At 52.9% G+C, this 16,370-nt stretch overlaps 2 protein-coding genes across 2 annotated transcripts in view; one reads left to right on the top strand and one right to left on the bottom strand.

The window, feature by feature from the left end:
• Window positions 1-780: 780 nt before the first annotated feature.
• On the top strand, window positions 781-13,219 carry LOC116956565 (complement C1q tumor necrosis factor-related protein 5-like). The gene is made up of 4 exons (XM_076054471.1): window positions 781-1,048; window positions 3,786-3,977; window positions 5,600-5,662; window positions 10,660-13,219. The coding sequence occupies exons 2-4, from the start codon at window positions 3,803-3,805 to the stop codon at window positions 11,154-11,156; spliced, it is 735 nt and encodes a 244-aa protein (XP_075910586.1). The 5' UTR covers window positions 781-1,048; window positions 3,786-3,802; the 3' UTR covers window positions 11,157-13,219.
• A 119-nt stretch (window positions 13,220-13,338) lies between these two features.
• The window catches only part of UNC93A (unc-93 homolog A), a 40,342-nt gene continuing 37,310 nt past the window's right edge, over window positions 13,339-16,370 (bottom strand). The window contains exons 6-8 of the mRNA XM_076054472.1: window positions 15,155-15,285; window positions 13,946-14,077; window positions 13,339-13,698 (exon numbers count right to left, since the gene is read on the bottom strand). Coding sequence (XP_075910587.1) covers window positions 13,412-13,698; window positions 13,946-14,077; window positions 15,155-15,285 — 550 coding nt within the window. The 3' untranslated portion in view covers window positions 13,339-13,411. The remainder of the gene's footprint in view (window positions 13,699-13,945; window positions 14,078-15,154; window positions 15,286-16,370) is intronic.

The raw sequence follows: 16,370 nt of genomic DNA on the forward strand, positions 1-16,370 counted from the left end.
AACTGTTGTCACCTTCTCACCAAGCTGCTTGGCAATGGTCTTGTAGCCCATTCCAGCCTTGTGTAGGTCTACAATCTTGTCCCTGACATCCTTGGAGAGCTCTTTGGTCTTGGCCATGGTGGAGAGTTTGGAATCTGATTGAATGATTACTTTTGTGGACAGGTTTCTTTTATATAGGTAACAAGCTGAGATTAAGAGCACTCCCTTTAAGAGTGTGCTCCTAATCTCAGCTCGTTACCTGTACAAAAGACACCTGGGAGCCAGAAAACGTTCTGATTGAGAGGGGGTCAAATACTTATTTCCCTAATTAGAATGCAAATCAATTTATACAAATTTTGACATGCGTTTTTCTGGATTTTGTTGTTGTTATTCTGCCTCTCTCACGGTTCAAATAAACCTACCATTAAAATTATAGACTGATCATTTCTTTGTCAGTGGGCAAAACATACAAAATCAGCCAGGGGATCAAATACTTTTTTTCCCCCACTGTACACACAAAGACACACACACACACAGACACTCACACACGCGCACGAGAAACAATTTCTCTGGAGGTTCAAAGATTCCCAGTGGCTTGGTGATTTTTTAAAATATTTTTTTTAACGTCGGATTTCTCCAAACCCGCCCCGTAACATCGTGTGGTGTTGATGTTTTTTTTGTTGTTGGGGGTCTCCTCTCGTGCGCCCGTCACGGATCATTAAGCGCGGCCGCCGCACCGCTCAATGCGTCTGTGCCAACGCGTGCCACGAACACGCGCTCAGGTCGAAGGGGACAGCGACCTTGGCGTGGCGGATGGCGTGCCCATAGAACGCCCTTCGCGAGACCCATCCAGTTTGGTTGTTTGTTTGTTCTGTTGCTGTTGTAGAAGGAGAAGGAGGAGGAGAGGGCAAGGGCCGGGTTAATAAATTCTCCAGGTAAAAATCGGACTCCGAAACCGAGGCTCTTTTGCCGGAGTTGCAAAGGAATCTCCGACGGCGGAACAGAAACAGCGGCTCGGAGGGCTCCGTCCCGCGGCTGCTTTACGACTGCCCCGGTTTTCCCGTTAAAGGTAACATCGCAACAGCAACATCAACAACAACAACATCTCGATTTAAAGCTTTCGTGACTGCAAGGATTCATCTTCTTTGGTTCTTTCGGTAAAGTCACCACCACGTAGAATGAGAATAAAATAATAAATTGATAAAATAAAATAACGCAATAATATTCTCACGACGTTTCGGCCACAATACAAGCGGCCTTCATCAGGTGAAGGGACGAGACTGTCTGGAGGACAGCGCTGGAGTGAAAAAGCCACGCTCAGATCGCGACCCTTAAGCTGTGTGAGAAGAAACAAAGCGCCTTGACAAAGGAATTAGCATATAATTTAGCATTGAAATGGCTGAGTGATTAGCTTGTGACTGGTCACAGAAAGTGCTATGTTAAAGTTAAAGCATACACATCCGCAGAGGCACCCCTTGACAAAGGAATTAGCATAGAATTTAGCATTGAAATAGCTGAGTGATTAGCTTGTAACTGGTCACAGAAAGAGCTATGTTAAAGTCAGAGCATATACATTCACAGAGGCACCTCGTACAAATCAAACAGGAGAATTTAGCATTGAAATAACTAGGCGAATTTAAATTTGAGGGTAAGAATCCACCCATTTTTTCGCCATATAGCATTGTGATATACAACGACTTATTGTTGGTAGCTTAGCTTATTGGAGAATATATAGAGTTTATTGATAACATTGAGGTAATTTATATTTTAGTTTTTTATTGGTTCACTATGTAGTATTCATTATATATTGTAGTGTATACCCAGTTACTGTGAATAGCTCAGATGTGTAGGCCTTGACTTCAACATAGCCATTTCTGTGACCAGTCACAAGCTAATCACTCAGTTATTTCAATACTAAATTCGCCTAGTTATTTCAATGCTAAATTCTCCTGTTTGATTTGCACGCGGTGCCTCTGTGAATGTGTATGCTCTGACTTTAACATAGCTATTTCTGTGACCAGTTACAAGCTAATCACTCAGCTATTTCAATGCTAAATTCTATGCTAATTCCTTTGTCAAGGGATGCCTCTGCGGATGTGTATGCTTTAACTTAGCTATTTCAATGCTAAATTCTATGCTAATTCCTTTGTCAAGGGGTGCCTCTGCGGATGTGTTTGCTTTAACTTTAACATAGCCATTTCTGTGACCAGTCACAAGCTAATCACTCAGCCATTTCAATGCTAAATTCTATGCTAATTCCTTTGTCAAGGCGCTTTGTTTCTTCTCACACAGCTTAAAGGTCGTGATCTCAGCGTGGCTTTCTCACTCCAGCGCTGTCCTCCAGACAGTCTCGTCCCTTCACCTGATGAAGGCCGCTTGTGTTGTGGCCGAAACGTCGTGAGAATATGATTGCGTTATTTTATTTTATAAATGTATTATTTTATTCTCATTCTACGTGGTGACTTTACCGAAAGAACCAAAGAAGAACAACAACATCACTAATCAGATGTCCCAGTAAAGGGGAAGGGGGGTGGGGTGCACGGGAATCGGAACGTTGCAACAACAAAGACACAAACACAGTGGCACGATAGGAGTGCCATGGATAGGAACGGTAAACAAAGCGCTCGAACAATAAATATACAAAACAAACGAAGCTCGCTTCCTGTTTATTCAGAAGCAACTTGGCTATCACAAATTATTAAAGTATTAAAGCTTTCGTGACTGCATAAAATTACTCATTGGTTTTTTTCGGTAAAGTCACGTATGTAGAAATACAATAAAATTATATTAAAACAAAAAAACAATCACGACGTTTCGATCACAATGCAAGCGATCTTCATCAGGTGTCAAGAACAAATCGTGGAGGTAAATAACAACAAAAAGATGAGAGATGAGAATTCAACAAACCTGAAAAAAACATTATGTGAAGCACATCCAGTCAGATCAACAACACAGTTAGACACTTCCTGGCGGACCACGAATTTCAGAAGAGTGTTAAATTTCGTGTTCAACCTCTGGATTGCACATACCAGCATAGACAGAGTGAAAAAATACGAGGTACACGGTCAGTATCGCAAATTATAGCGCAACGAAGTGGGCCCATCGTCATCATCGTCATCATCGTCATCATCGTCGTCATCATCGTCATCATCATCGTCATCATTGTCATCGGCATCATCATCATCGTCATCGTCGTCATCATCGTCGTCATCATCATCGTCATCATCGTCATCGTCATTGTCACCGGCATCATCGTCATTATCATCATCATCATCATCGTCGTCATCATCGTCATCGACGTCATTGTCATCGTCGTCATCGTTATCATCGTCATCATCATCGTCATCATCGTCGTCATCATCATCGTCGTCATTGTCGTCATCGTCATCATCGTCATTATCATCATCATCGTCATCATCGTCATCGGCGTCATCATCATCATCATCTTCATCATCATCAACATAATCCTCGTGTCGCTTCAGAACAAGGGGAGGAGTGATGTTGGCGATGTTGTTCCACCTTTGCCCACCGTTCGTGTCGGTTCAGAACAAGGGGAGGAGTGATGTTGGTGATGTTGTTCCACCTGTGGCCCACTGTTCATGTCGCTTCAGAACGAGTGGGAGGAGCGATGTTGGCGATGTTGTTCCACCTTTGCCCACCGTTCGTGTCGCTTCAGAACGAGCGGGAGGAGCGATGTTGGCGATGTTGTTCCACCTTTGCCCACCGTTTGTGTCGCTTCAGAACGAGTGGGAGGAGCGATGTTGGCGATGTTGTTCCACCTTTGCCCACCGTTTGTGTCGCTTCAGAACGAGTGGGAGGAGCGATGTTGGCGATGTTCCTCCGCCTGTTCCCGCTGCTGGCGTCGCTTCTTGTCGTCGCGCTGGCAGAATCCGGCGGGTCGCGCACCCCGGAGCCGCCGGGGTCGTGCGTCGCCGGGATTCCGGGAATCCCAGGGCACCACGGCGCTCCCGGCAGGGACGGCCGGGACGGAGAGAAAGGTGACCCCCTTCTCCGGCCCTTCCCCCCACCCCCCTACCAACCCAACAATCCCACAACCCCCCAACCCAGTGGCCCACACACAAACCCCTAGAGAGCCATCCCCTAGGGCAGGGGTCACCGACCCCCGGTCCGCTACCGCTACCGGTCCGTGGCCTGTGAGGAACCGGGCCGCACAGCAGCAGGAGGTGGTGGTGGTGCTGAGCGGCGAGTCCGATCACGTGGACCCGCCCCCAAATTATTTTATTATTTACCGCTTCCGTCCGCGCCTCTTCCCCGCACTGGGCACTCGTCTCAGTCACGTGGTGTTGTCCACGAGCTCTAACCCCCTAGTAGCCACAATGAGTAACGGACAAAAAACGTCGCCGGAGAGCTTCTTTGAAAAGGTAGAAAGACTCCAAAGATGAACCCCCCCCACACACACACATACACACACACCGCCGGTCCGTGAAAAAAAATTGTCTCCCACGACACCGGTCCCTGGTGCCAAAAAGGTTGGGGACCGCTGCTGCGCTAGGGTACGCGGCGAATTCGGGCGGCTGGGGACCGCTGCTGCCCTAGGGTACGCGGCGAATTCGGGCGGCTGGGGACCGCTGCTGCCCCAGGGTACGCGGCAAATTCGTGCGGCTGGGGACCGCTGCTGCCCTAGGGTACACGGCGAATTCGTGCGGCTGGGGACCGCTGCTGCCCTAAGGTACGCGGCGAATTCGGGCGGCTGGGGACCGCTGCTGCCCTAGGGTACGCGGCGAATTTGTGCGGCTGGGGACCGCTGCTGCCCCAGGGTACGCGGCGAATTCGGGCGGCTGGGGACCGCTGCTGCCCCAGGGTACGCGGCGAATTCGGGGCGGCTGGGGACCGCTGCTGCCCTAGGGTACGCGGTGAATTCGGGGCGGCTGGGGACCGCTGCTGCCCTAGGGTACGCGGCGAATTCGGGGCGGCTGGGGACCGCTGCTGCCCTAGGGTACGCGGCGAATTCGGGCGGCTGGGGACCGCTGCTGCCCTAGGGTACGCGGCGAATTCGGGGCGGCTGGGGACCGCTGCTGCCCTAGGGTACGCGGCGAATTCGGGGCGGCTGGGGACCGCTGCTGCCCTAGGGTACGCGGCGAATTCGTGCGGCTGCCCTAGGCCCTGCCCACACGCGCTTTTGGGGAGGGGGGGGGCACCTCCACCTCCGCCCACCACCCTCCCCCCCCCCCACGCGGGCTTCGACGTCATAGCATCAAATGTAATGCAGCGAAGGCCTCTCTCCTTCTCTATGCACGAGGGTCACGTTCTTGAAAGCGCTCGCGAGCGCAGAAACTTCGCTCCAATGGGACCAATATGGGGGGGGGGAGGGGCTGGGGCGGGGGGCATAGAGGTGGGAGGGGGGGGGGTGGTGTGAAATGGTAAATGTTTAATAACAATAACGACAATAAATAACACATTGTAAAGAGCAACGTGTTATTTTGATTCCCTTTGATGATGATTTGACGATGGTGGTGGTGATGGTGGTAGTGATGGTGAGGAATTCATGGAGGACCCCCCCCCCCCACTCCTCCCCCACCCACCCACCCCCGTTTGTTCCTATTGTTGTTGTTGTAACCCGTGAACCGATCCCAATCCGTGCGCGCCTCTGTGGACCCAGGAGTGACCGGATCCAAGGGTGAGCCCGGAATTCCCGGGAGCAAAGGAGCCGCGGGCGACAAAGGTGAGCCTGGGGAACCACGGTGGTCGCGAGACGCCCATTGCTCCTCCGCTGTCCGCAAATTGTGGAGCTGCCTTCTCCCACCACCGCCCCCTCCTTCACCCACGCACCCTCTACCAACCACCCTTGCCATCGAAGTAGCTGCCCCTTATCACTCACGACCGCTATGCAATACAACCCGCCAATTGCCACCAAATACGACGGTGACATCACCACGGCGTCAGTGCCAGGCCGGGTGCCCCACGTGAAGTGTCGGAGGCTCGCTGCTGACAGGAGGAGGTCTCGGGACAGACCCCCAGCAGGTGCCATGGGTTGGCTCACCGAGATCACCAGGTAGATGCGCCACCGGTGGCAGCAACTCCCTGCGTCTCAGCCGCCCCCGGCGCTCCGCTCGTTGTCGTGAGCGACCGCTCCTCCGCCCCCCGTTGTTGTTGCTGGGGGGCGACTGCCTCCAACCACCAAGAAGAGAGGATCGGAGTGACACGCTATCTCCCCGCCTCCCTTCTCCCCACGTGAACGGTATGATAATAATATTGATAATAATAATAATAGCGCAACTCACGTTCGTCATTAATCGGCTCAACGCATCTGACAAAATAACAACGGGCCCCCGCGTGGTAGCGGCCGGGGTGGCAGGACGCTTCGGCGGACGTGACCATGGCAAGACGCGGGAGGAGCCTTCGGGACAAATGGTGGCGCTCGTAGTCAAAGGTGGCGCTCGTAGTCAAAGGTGGCGTTCGTAGTCAAAGGTGGCGCTCGTAGTCAAAGGTGGCGCTCGTAGTCAAAGATGGCGCTCGTAGTCAAAGGTGGCGCTCATAGTCACAGGTGGCGCTGGTAGTCAAAGATGGTGCTCGTAGTCAAAGATGGCGCTCGTAGTCAAAGGTGGCGCTTGTAGTCAAAGGTGGCGCTCGTCATCAAAGATGGCGCCCGTAGTCAAAGGTGGTGCTCGTAGTCAAAAATGGCGCTCGTAGTCAAAGATGGCGCTCGTAGTCAAAGATGGCGCTCGTAGTCAAAGATGGCGCCCGTCATCAAAGGTGGCGCTCTTAGTCAAAGATGGTGCTCGTAGTCAAAGATGGCGCTCTTAGTCAAAGGTGGCGCTCGTAGTCAAAGATGGTGCCCGTAGTCAAAGGTGGTGCCCGTAGTCAAAGGTGGCGCTGGTAGTCAAAGGTGGCGCTGGTAGTCAAAGATGGCGCTCGTAGTCAAAGATGGCGCTCGTAGTCAAAGATGGCGCTCTTAGTCAAAGATGGCGCTCGTAGTCAAAGATGGCGAACGTAGTCAAAGATGGTGCTCGTAGTCAAAGATGGTGCTCGTAGTCAAAGGTGGTGCTCGTAGTCAAAGATGGCGCTCGTAGTCAAAGATGGCGCTCGTAGTCAAAGATGGCGAACGTAGTCAAAGATGGCGCTCTTAGTCAAAGATGGCGCTCTTAGTCAAAGATGGCGCTCGTAGTCAAAGATGGTGCCCGTAGTCAAAGATGGCGCTCTTAGTCAAAGATGGCGCTCGTAGTCAAAGATGGCGCTCGTAGTCAAAGATGGCACTCATAGTCAAAGGTGGCGCTCGTAGTCAAAGATGGCGCTCGTAGTCAAAGATGGCGCTCGTAGTCAAAGATGGTGCTCGTAGTCAAAGATGGCGCTCTTAGTCAAAGGTGGATCTTGTAGTCAAAGATGGCGCTCGTAGTCAAAGGTGGCACTCGTAGTCAAAGATGGCGCTCGTAGTCAAAGATGGCGCTTGTAGTCAAAGATGGCGCTCTTAGTCAAAGATGGCGCTCGTAGTCAAAGGTGGCACTCGTAGTCAAAGGCGGCGCTCGTAGTCAAAGGTGGCACTCGTAGTCAAAGATGGTGCTCGTAGTCAAAGACGGCGCTCGTCATCAAAGATGGCGCTCGTAGTCAAAGATGGCGCTCTTAGTCAAAGATGGTGCTCGTAGTCAAAGATGGCACTCGTAGTCAAAGATGGCGCTCTTAGTCAAAGATGGTGCTCGTAGTCAAAGATGGCGCTCGTCATCAAAGATGGCGCTCGTAGTCAAAGATGGCGCTCTTAGTCAAAGATGGCGCTCGTAGTCAAAGATGGCGCTCTTAGTCAAAGGTGGCGCTCGTCATCAAAGATGGTGCTCGTAGTCAAAGATGGCGCTCGTAGTCAAAGGATGGTGCCCGTAGTCAAAGAAGGCGCTCTTAGTCAAAGGTGGCGCTCGTAGTCAAAGATGGCGCTCTTAGTCAAAGATGGCGCTCTTAGTCAAAGGTGGCGCTCGTAGTCAAAGATGGCGCTCGTCATCAAAGATGGCGCTCGTAGTCAAAGATGGCGCTCTTAGTCAAAGATGGCGCTCTTAGTCAAAGATGGCGCTCGTAGTCAAAGATGGCGCTCTTAGTCAAAGATGGCGCTCATAGTCAAAGGCGGCGCTCGTAGTCAAAGATGGCGCTCGTAGTCAAAGATGGCGCTCGTAGTCAAAGATGGCACTCGTCATCAAAGGTGGTGCTCGTAGTCAAAGATGGCGCTCGTAGTCAAAGATGGCGCTCGTCATCAAAGATGGCGCTCGTAGTCAAAGGTGGCGCTTGTAGTCAAAGATGGTGCTCGTAGTCAAAGATGGCGCTCGTAGTCAAAGGATGGTGCCCGTAGTCAAAGAAGGCGCTCTTAGTCAAAGGTGGCGCTCGTAGTCAAAGATGGCGCTCTTAGTCAAAGATGGCGCTCGTAGTCAAAGGTGGCGCTCTTAGTCAAAGATGGCGTTCGTAGTCAAAGGTGGCGCTCGTAGTCAAAGGTGGCGCTCTTAGTCAAAGATGGCGCTCTTAGTCAAAGGTGGCGCTCGTAGTCAAAGATGGCGCTCGTCATCAAAGATGGCGCTCGTAGTCAAAGATGGCGCTCTTAGTCAAAGATGGCGCTCTTAGTCAAAGATGGCGCTCGTAGTCAAAGATGGCGCTCTTAGTCAAAGATGGCGCTCATAGTCAAAGGCGGCGCTCGTAGTCAAAGATGGCGCTCGTAGTCAAAGATGGCGCTCGTAGTCAAAGATGGCACTCGTCATCAAAGGTGGTGCTCGTAGTCAAAGATGGCGCTCGTAGTCAAAGATGGCGCTCGTCATCAAAGATGGCGCTCGTAGTCAAAGGTGGCGCTTGTAGTCAAAGATGGCGCTTGTAGTCAAAGATGGCGCTCGTAGTCAAAGGTGGTGCTCGTAGTCAAAGATGGCGCTCGTAGTCAAAGATGGCGCTCTTAGTCAAAGGTGGCGCTCTTAGTCAAAGATGGCGCTCTCAGTCAAAGATGGTGCCCGTAGTCAAAGATGGCGCTCTTAGTCAAAGGTGGCGCTCGTAGTCAAAGGTGGTGCTCGTAGTCAAAGGTGGCGCTCGTAGTCAAAGATGGCGCTTGTAGTCAAAGATGGCGCTTGTAGTCAAAGATGGCGCTTGTAGTCAAAGATGGCGCTCTTAGTCAAAGATGGCGCTCGTAGTCAAAGATGGCGCTCGTAGTCAAAGGTGGCGCTCTTAGTCAAAGATGGCGCTCTTAGTCAAAGATGGCGCTCGTAGTCAAAGATGGTGCTCTTAGTCAAAGATGGCGCTCTTAGTCACAGATGGCGCTCTTAGTCAAAGATGGCGCTCTTAGTCAAAGGTGGCGCTCGTAGTCAAAGATGGCGCTCTTAGTCAAAGATGGCGCTCGTAGTCAAAGATGGCGCTCGTAGTCAAAGATGGCGCTATTAGTCAAAGGTGGCGCTCGTAGTCAAAGATGGCGCTCTTAGTCAAAGATGGCGCTCGTAGTCAAAGATGGCGCTCGTAGTCAAAGATGGCGCTCGTAGTCAAAGATGGCGCTCATAGTCAAAGGTGGCGCTCGTAGTCAAAGATGGCGCTCGTAGTCAAAGATGGCGCTCGTAGTCAAAGATGGCGCTCGTAGTCAAAGATGGCGCTCGTAGTCAAAGATGGCGCTCGTAGTCAAAGATGGTGCTCGTAGTCAAAGGTGGCGCTCGTAGTCAAAGGCGGCGCCCGTCGTCAAAGGATGCACAGCAACCTCGCTGCTGATCTCGTCAAGGAGCGAAAGCCATTATCACGTGAACTCATCGGCAGCAGCTGCGGCTTTTGGCTCAGCCATCGGACGAAGGCGGCGGTCGCCGAGGTCATCGCGCGGCGCTTTCAGATGCCGCCGATTCTTGCGGCCGTCTGGAACGCTCTTCCCTTCCGATGCTCGGAAGCCGCTGGTCGTCTCGGTTGAGAACTAATTTCCTTAAAATTGAATCTTTGTTTCTAGATTTGAAGCTTTCGTGACTGCAAGGATCCACACTCTTTGGTTCTCTTCGTTAAAGTCACGTGGGTAAAAAAAAAAAATGAAACAACAAAAATCACGACGTTTCGGACACAACACAAGTGGCCTTCATCAGGTGAAGGGACCGTGCTGTCACGAGGACAGCGTTGGAATATCGAAAGTCAAGCGCAGGTCGCGTCCTTTAAGCTGTGTGGGAGGAAACCAAACGCTTTGACAAAGGAATTATCCTAAAGTGCTGGTGGAACACTTGAAGTGCTGATAGAACACTTAACACGGGGGGAGGGGGAGGGGAATTTGACAATGCAAACGTTGTCTTGAAGGGAAATAAGCTGCTGTGAAAGTTTGGTATTTCACTACATGGATAAATATACTGCGCCATTGAAATTAGTTTCATGTTTGGTCTGACTTAGAACATGGCTTTCTTGATTCCAACGCTGTCTTCGTGGCAGCACGGTCCCCTTCACCTGACGAAGGCTACTTGTGTTGTGGCCGAAACGTCGTGATTTTTGTTGTTTTATTTTTTCACCTACGTGACTTTACCGAATAGAACCAAAGCGTACGCATGTTTGTGTTTAGTTTACTGTGCTTCGCCCGCACCTTCAATTAGTGTGGTTGGCTACGTAGGCTCAACGTACAGACATGCATGCATACCCAGTTCGCTTCAGACGTTCTCTCTCTCTCTCTCTCCACGTCAGAACACTCGGCTTTCCTGTGCTTTGAGACATGAGTTGAAGGTGCCTTACAAATAAATGTCAACTGTCATTTGTTTTCAGGTGCCCCGGGTAAACTGGGTCCCAGCGGCGGAGCGGGCCCCATCGGTCCTCCGGGACCGCGCGGATCGAAGGGCGACGAGGGAGGGAGCCCCGCGGTCCCCAAGTCGGCCTTCACGGCCAAGATCTCCTCCTCCAATCCCCCCGCGGGCTCGCCCATCAAGTTCGACGTCGTCGTCAGCAATGATCAGGGCCACTACGATCCCCTGAGCGGGAAGTTCACCTGCGTTCACCCGGGCCTCTACTACTTCGTGATGCACGCCCACGTACGTCAAACGCCCCTGTGCGTGGCGCTGACGAAGAACGGCGAGCGGGTCGTTCACTTTTGCAATGACTACACGGCTACCATATTTGCCACGGCTATGAGTGGTGGGTCAGTGCTGAGCCTAAAGGCGGGTGACAAGGTCTGGCTTGAGGTGCTGGACGCTTATTTTGGAATGTTCTTTCAACTGGGCTATCGCGACAGCTCGTTCACGGGATTTCTTCTGTTCCCCGAGTAGAATGAGAATCTGAGCGCAACAGTGCACAGGGAGTCCTCCACTTGCGGGCATTCGACTTTCCAGCCTTCTGAGATACCAACAGACCTCTCCGTTTCCCCGGTTGCAGCCGTTCGCACCGAGGGTCGTAAGTTGAACCGCCGCGCGATCGATGGCGGCGGTGACGTCGACATCTGCAGAGCATGCAGGATCAGTGGCACCTGCGTCTGCAGGAGATCATACACATTTTGAAGGCATTCCCCGTGTTCAATGCACGTGCCGTACAACGAATCGACAGGAGTGAAGTTGGACTTACGAACAAACCAGACTAACGGGCAGAGCTCTGGAACCCATCGCGTTCATAAGCAGAGGAGTCCCTGTATTGTACGCTATTGGCGCAACACACTGCGATGGTAGTTTTTTGTTGTTGTTGTTGTTGTTAAGAAACTGGCCGTAACCACACACTCAAAAGCCAATGCACGTGTAATGACCAAAAATAAGAAGCACTCACCCCAAGCAAATGTGCAGCCCAGTGGACTTGCAGGAAGTAGGCCAAGGCCTCCTATTGGCGCAGAGAGGCCTGCAGGATGATTGGTCGGCAGGCAAGGGGGATTTTGACAGGATTGGAGGAGAGGCTCAAACGGGAAGAGGCGGGAAGCAGAAGTGGAACCGTTGAGGAGGACGGGGATCGGCTGGAGAAAAAAAACATTGATCGGGGCTTTGACACGTAGGCTTTCGCGACCAATGTAGTGGCACAACTAACGACAGGAGGGGCAAGGACAGTGGGCACGCGTGAAGTGCATGCAAAATGTACGTCGATTACCATGCGAACAAGCCAACCGGTAACGGATACCCACTGCGATGCATAATGCGGGCCATTAATCGCTCCCCACTTCGCACAGGAAGGACCTCGCAAGTGACGTCATCGCATCCGTCGCCTCTATTTAAAGGAATGAAGGGCAGGAGGTTCTCTCCACACATCTGGCCTGCCACGAAGGTTCGCCAGCAATTGCTGGCGAAGCTTCGTGCTCGGTCTGTTCGGGCTGTGCGTGAGAGACCCCACTCGAAACGAGAGATGATGCGGAGATTGCTCGAGGGATTTGCCGGGGTGCTCACTCGCTCCAGCTCCTCTCAATTCCCACGCCTCCTCGCCCCCTCCTCCTTCAACTCCCCGAGGCTTCACGTCCACTACTGCTGTCCACGGTGGCTCGGAGGTGTTAACTACCTCGTCTGGTATTCAGGAGGTTTGTTGGTTCTATCCCGACCCTAACGCCTGTTTCTTTGGAGGTGCATCTCTCTCTCCCCGTGGTGGTCACCGAGTGTAGTTTTTGTTAAGGTCCAGCGGTGTTATCCCTCCGCACTTAGAATCAACGTCGCGCGTTTAGAGCATTATGGGTCTCCGTGTCTCGATGGGACTCTGTATCTCTATGGGTCTCTGTGTATCTCTATGGGTGCCCGTGTATCTATATGGGTCTCTGTGTGTCTCTATGGGTCTGTGTGTGTCTCTATGGGTCTCTATGGGTCTCTGTGTATCTCTATGGGTGCCCGTGTATCTATATGGGTCTCTGTGTGTCTTTATGGGTCTCTGTGTGTCTCTATGGGTGCCCGTGTATCTATATGGGTCTCTGTGTGTCTCTATGGGTCTCTGTGTATTTATATGGGTGTTCGTATATCTCGATGGGTCTGTGTATCTCTATGGGTCTATGTGTGTCTCTATGGGTCTCTGTGTGTCTCTATGGGTCTCTGCATATCTCTATGGGTGTCCGTGTATCTATATGGGTCTGTGTGTCTCTATGGGTATCTGTGTGTCTCTATGGGTCTCTGTGTGTCTCTATGGGTCTCTATGGGTCTCTGTGTATCTCTATGGGTGTTTGTGTATCTCGATGGGTCTGTGTGTCTCTATGGGTCTCTATGGGTCTCTTTGTATTTATATGGGTGTCCGTGTGTGTCTATGGGTCTCTGTGTGTCTCTATGGGTCTCTATGGGTCTCTGTGTATCTCTATGGGCGTCAGTAATATGTCGTTGTGTCTCTCTTTATGCGTTTAAAGTTATTTGGCTGCCACTAATAAACTTGCACGTGATGATGATGATGATGCTAAGCCTACTTCGTTGAGCTGCCATCAATTGTGATAGCCAGGGTCGCATCTTGTTTTATTATTTCGTTTTATTGCGTAGTTTTCGACATTTTATTTTGTAAAAAAAATATAATTTTCATCATAACTTTAAATCTTCATCATTATTTTTCGTATCATTACATCGACCAAAACATCACGCCACCATTACTTTTCTTCTTCTTTTCGCTGCGACGGAGACGGGGCCGGCGGCGTTGCCGTCGCAGCGGCGCTCGGCCCTCCGCTCGGCCCGCCGGCCCGTCGCTTTCCCCGCGTCGCGGCGACGCCGTAGAGGCCCAGGCCCAGGGCGAGGGCGGCGAGCGCGACGGCCATCTTGGCGGCGAAGCACGCGGCGCCGCTGTAGGCGAACGCCACCGCGAAACCCAGGGACTCCCACAGGCGGTAGTTGGCGAACGCCGCCTCCTTGTTCGCCGCGAACAGCACTCCGTAGAGCGCTGCGAGGAGAGCAAAGAGGGCCCCGGGCGTGTGAGGAGGAGGAGGAGGAGGCAGGGGGGGGGGGGAGGTGTAGTGGAGGGATCGTGGTGGTGCCGCGATTTGATCTAGCTTCAAAGGATGAGGGCAGGCGGACTCGTGTCTCGAGATCGGCGGCCATGTTCGGAGGCACGTGACTGTCGCACAGCGCCCTGGCCAGGGCCGAGCCGTCCGAAAAGGGCCACAGTGGGGCCCTAGCTGCCGCCTCACCGTTGAGCTGCGTCTGCCACACGGCGTCCGCGGCCCCCCAGAGCGCGGCCATCGCGAAGAGCACGGCCGCCTGGTCGGGACGCGGGATCCACACGTACATGGTGATGAGCAGGGAGGCGTTGGTGAGCGACGCTGTGGGTGGGTGGGTGGGGGAGGTGGGGGTGACGACAGGGCGCATGGGATATTCGGATCTGGAATTGGATTCCTGAGAGCCGCCGCAAAAGCCACCGCTAAGCCTGATGGACGTAGAACGCCAAAGGACTGCCGACGACAACGACAACGACATAGGGAGAGTTGGGGGCGGGGGCGGCAAAGACAAAGATCCCCCGTGTAGCCTTGACTTGACTATAGGGGCAAGTGCTGTTAGCGAGTAGTAGCTACCTATGATGCCCGGCACGGCACACACAGGCACACGTGTGTGGGTGTGTTGAGCTTCTTTCGCACCGTACATAGACGACCGTGCTAATGGAAGATCCCCCGTGTATAGCCTCGTAACAGACTGTTGGGGCAAGTGCTGTTAGTAGCGAGTAGCACGTAACTTTGTGCACGGCTCACTGAGATCCCCGGATGAATTGCGCCATGCAAATGTCAATGTTGTTGTTGTTGTTGTTGTTCAAGGTTCTCATAGGTAGACCCACATCCTTACTTTGAAGCGGAGCCATCTCGCGCGTCACCCGCCTGTGCCTCCTAGGTAGCAACCCTTTGAAACGAGCGCCCTGTGTGCACGCTAAGCGGCCTACACAAGGGCGGCGGTCCAGCAGCGCCGCGCGCTACGAACCCAGCGAGCACTTCGACATTTCGCGTGGCCTCAAAGTGCACCTTTCCTGGCACTGATGCCGTGGTGGCATCATCAGCACCTCGTGCCTATGTCTGTGTTTGGGGAGCGGTGGGTGCAGCGGTTAGCGCGCCGCTCTCGGAACCTGGTGGCGTGAATTCGATTCCCGCTCACGGCCAACACCAGTGACGATTGCCTTAACCCGGCACCTGGGCCTCCCCTAGGTCGACTCAGCCTCAGATGAGCAACGGGTGCAGTTTGCAGTAAACATCGTCACTGGAGAGACAAAGGCGGCCGGGCGTGCTGTTGGCAAAAAAACCAAACCCCTTCGTATGCCGTTCCGGCCTTCATGGGTGCTACAGCACTTTCCTCAACTGTGTGTTACAGGCTGCACGGGGGATCTTTGTCTTGTGTGTGTGGACGAGCGGCATTACCCAATAAGAAGAGGGCCGGCTGGCCCACGAGCTGGGAGATCCGGCCCATGAGGAAGGAGAAAACCGAGTCGAAGGCACCATAGCAGATCATGACGAAGCCAATCCACTCCAGCCCCAGGGCGCACGTCACCATCGATTACACACAGCGCAGCGTGGACTTGCATCATACATCTCTCTCTCTCTCTCTCAGCTCGAGCCTCCTCCTGGAGAACACGTGGCTACTGTCTGAGTAGCCACCCGCACTCTCTCAGTCCCTCCCCTCTCATCTATCGATCTCTCTATAAACCTGCTTGAGCTGTGTGTGGAGAGAGCTGTGGATGAAGGAGGGAGCTGTGTGTGGAGAGAGCTGTGGATGAAGGAGGGAGCTGTGTGTGGAGAGAGCTGTGGATGAAGGAGGGAGCTGTGTGTGGAGAGAGCTGTGGATGCAGGAGGGAGCTGTGTATAGAGAGAGCTGTGGATGAAGGAGGGAGCTGTGTGTGGAGAAAGCTGTGGATGAAGGAGGGAGCTGTGTGTGGAGAGAGCTGTGGATGAAGGAGGGAGCTGTGTGTGGAGAGGGCTGTGGATGAAGGAGGGAGCTGTGTGTGGAGAGAGCTGTAGATGAAGGAAGGAGCTGTGTGTGGAGAGAGCTGTGGATGAAGGAGGGAGCTGTGTGTGGAGAGAGCTGTGGATGAAGGAGGGAGCTGTGTGTGGAGAGAGCTGTGGATGAAGGAGGGAGCTGTGTGTGGAGAGAGCTGTGGATGAAGGAGGGAGCTGTGTGTGGAGAGACCTATGGATGAAGGAGGGAGCTGTGTGTGGAGAGAGCTGTGGATGAAGGAGGGAGCTGTGTGTGGAGAGAGCTGTGGATGAAGTGACGAGCTGTGTGTGGAGAGAGCTATGGATGAAGGAGGGAGCTGTGTGTGGAGAGAGCTGTGGATGAAGGAGGGAGCTGTGTGTGGAGAGAGCTGTGGATGAAGGAGGGAGCTGTGTGTGGAGAGAGCTGTGGATGAAGGAGGGAGCTGTGTGTGGAGAGAGCTGTGGATGCAGGAGGGAGCTGTGTATAGAGAGAGCTGTGGATGAAGGAGGGAGCTGTGTGTGGAGAGAGCTGTGGATGAAGGAGGGAGCTGTGTGTGGAGAGAGCTGTGGATGAAGGAGGGAGCTGTGTGTGGAGAGAGCTGTGGATGAAGGAGGGAGCTGTGTGTGGAGAGAGCTGTAGATGAAGGAAGGAGCTCTGTATGGA

The sequence above is a fragment of the Petromyzon marinus genome, chromosome 66 (assembly GCF_048934315.1).
Source record: "Petromyzon marinus isolate PM22_M1 ecotype Great Lakes invasive population chromosome 66, UKy_Petmar_22M1.pri1.0, whole genome shotgun sequence".
In the NCBI taxonomy this organism is placed as follows: Eukaryota; Metazoa; Chordata; class Hyperoartia; order Petromyzontiformes; family Petromyzontidae; genus Petromyzon; species Petromyzon marinus.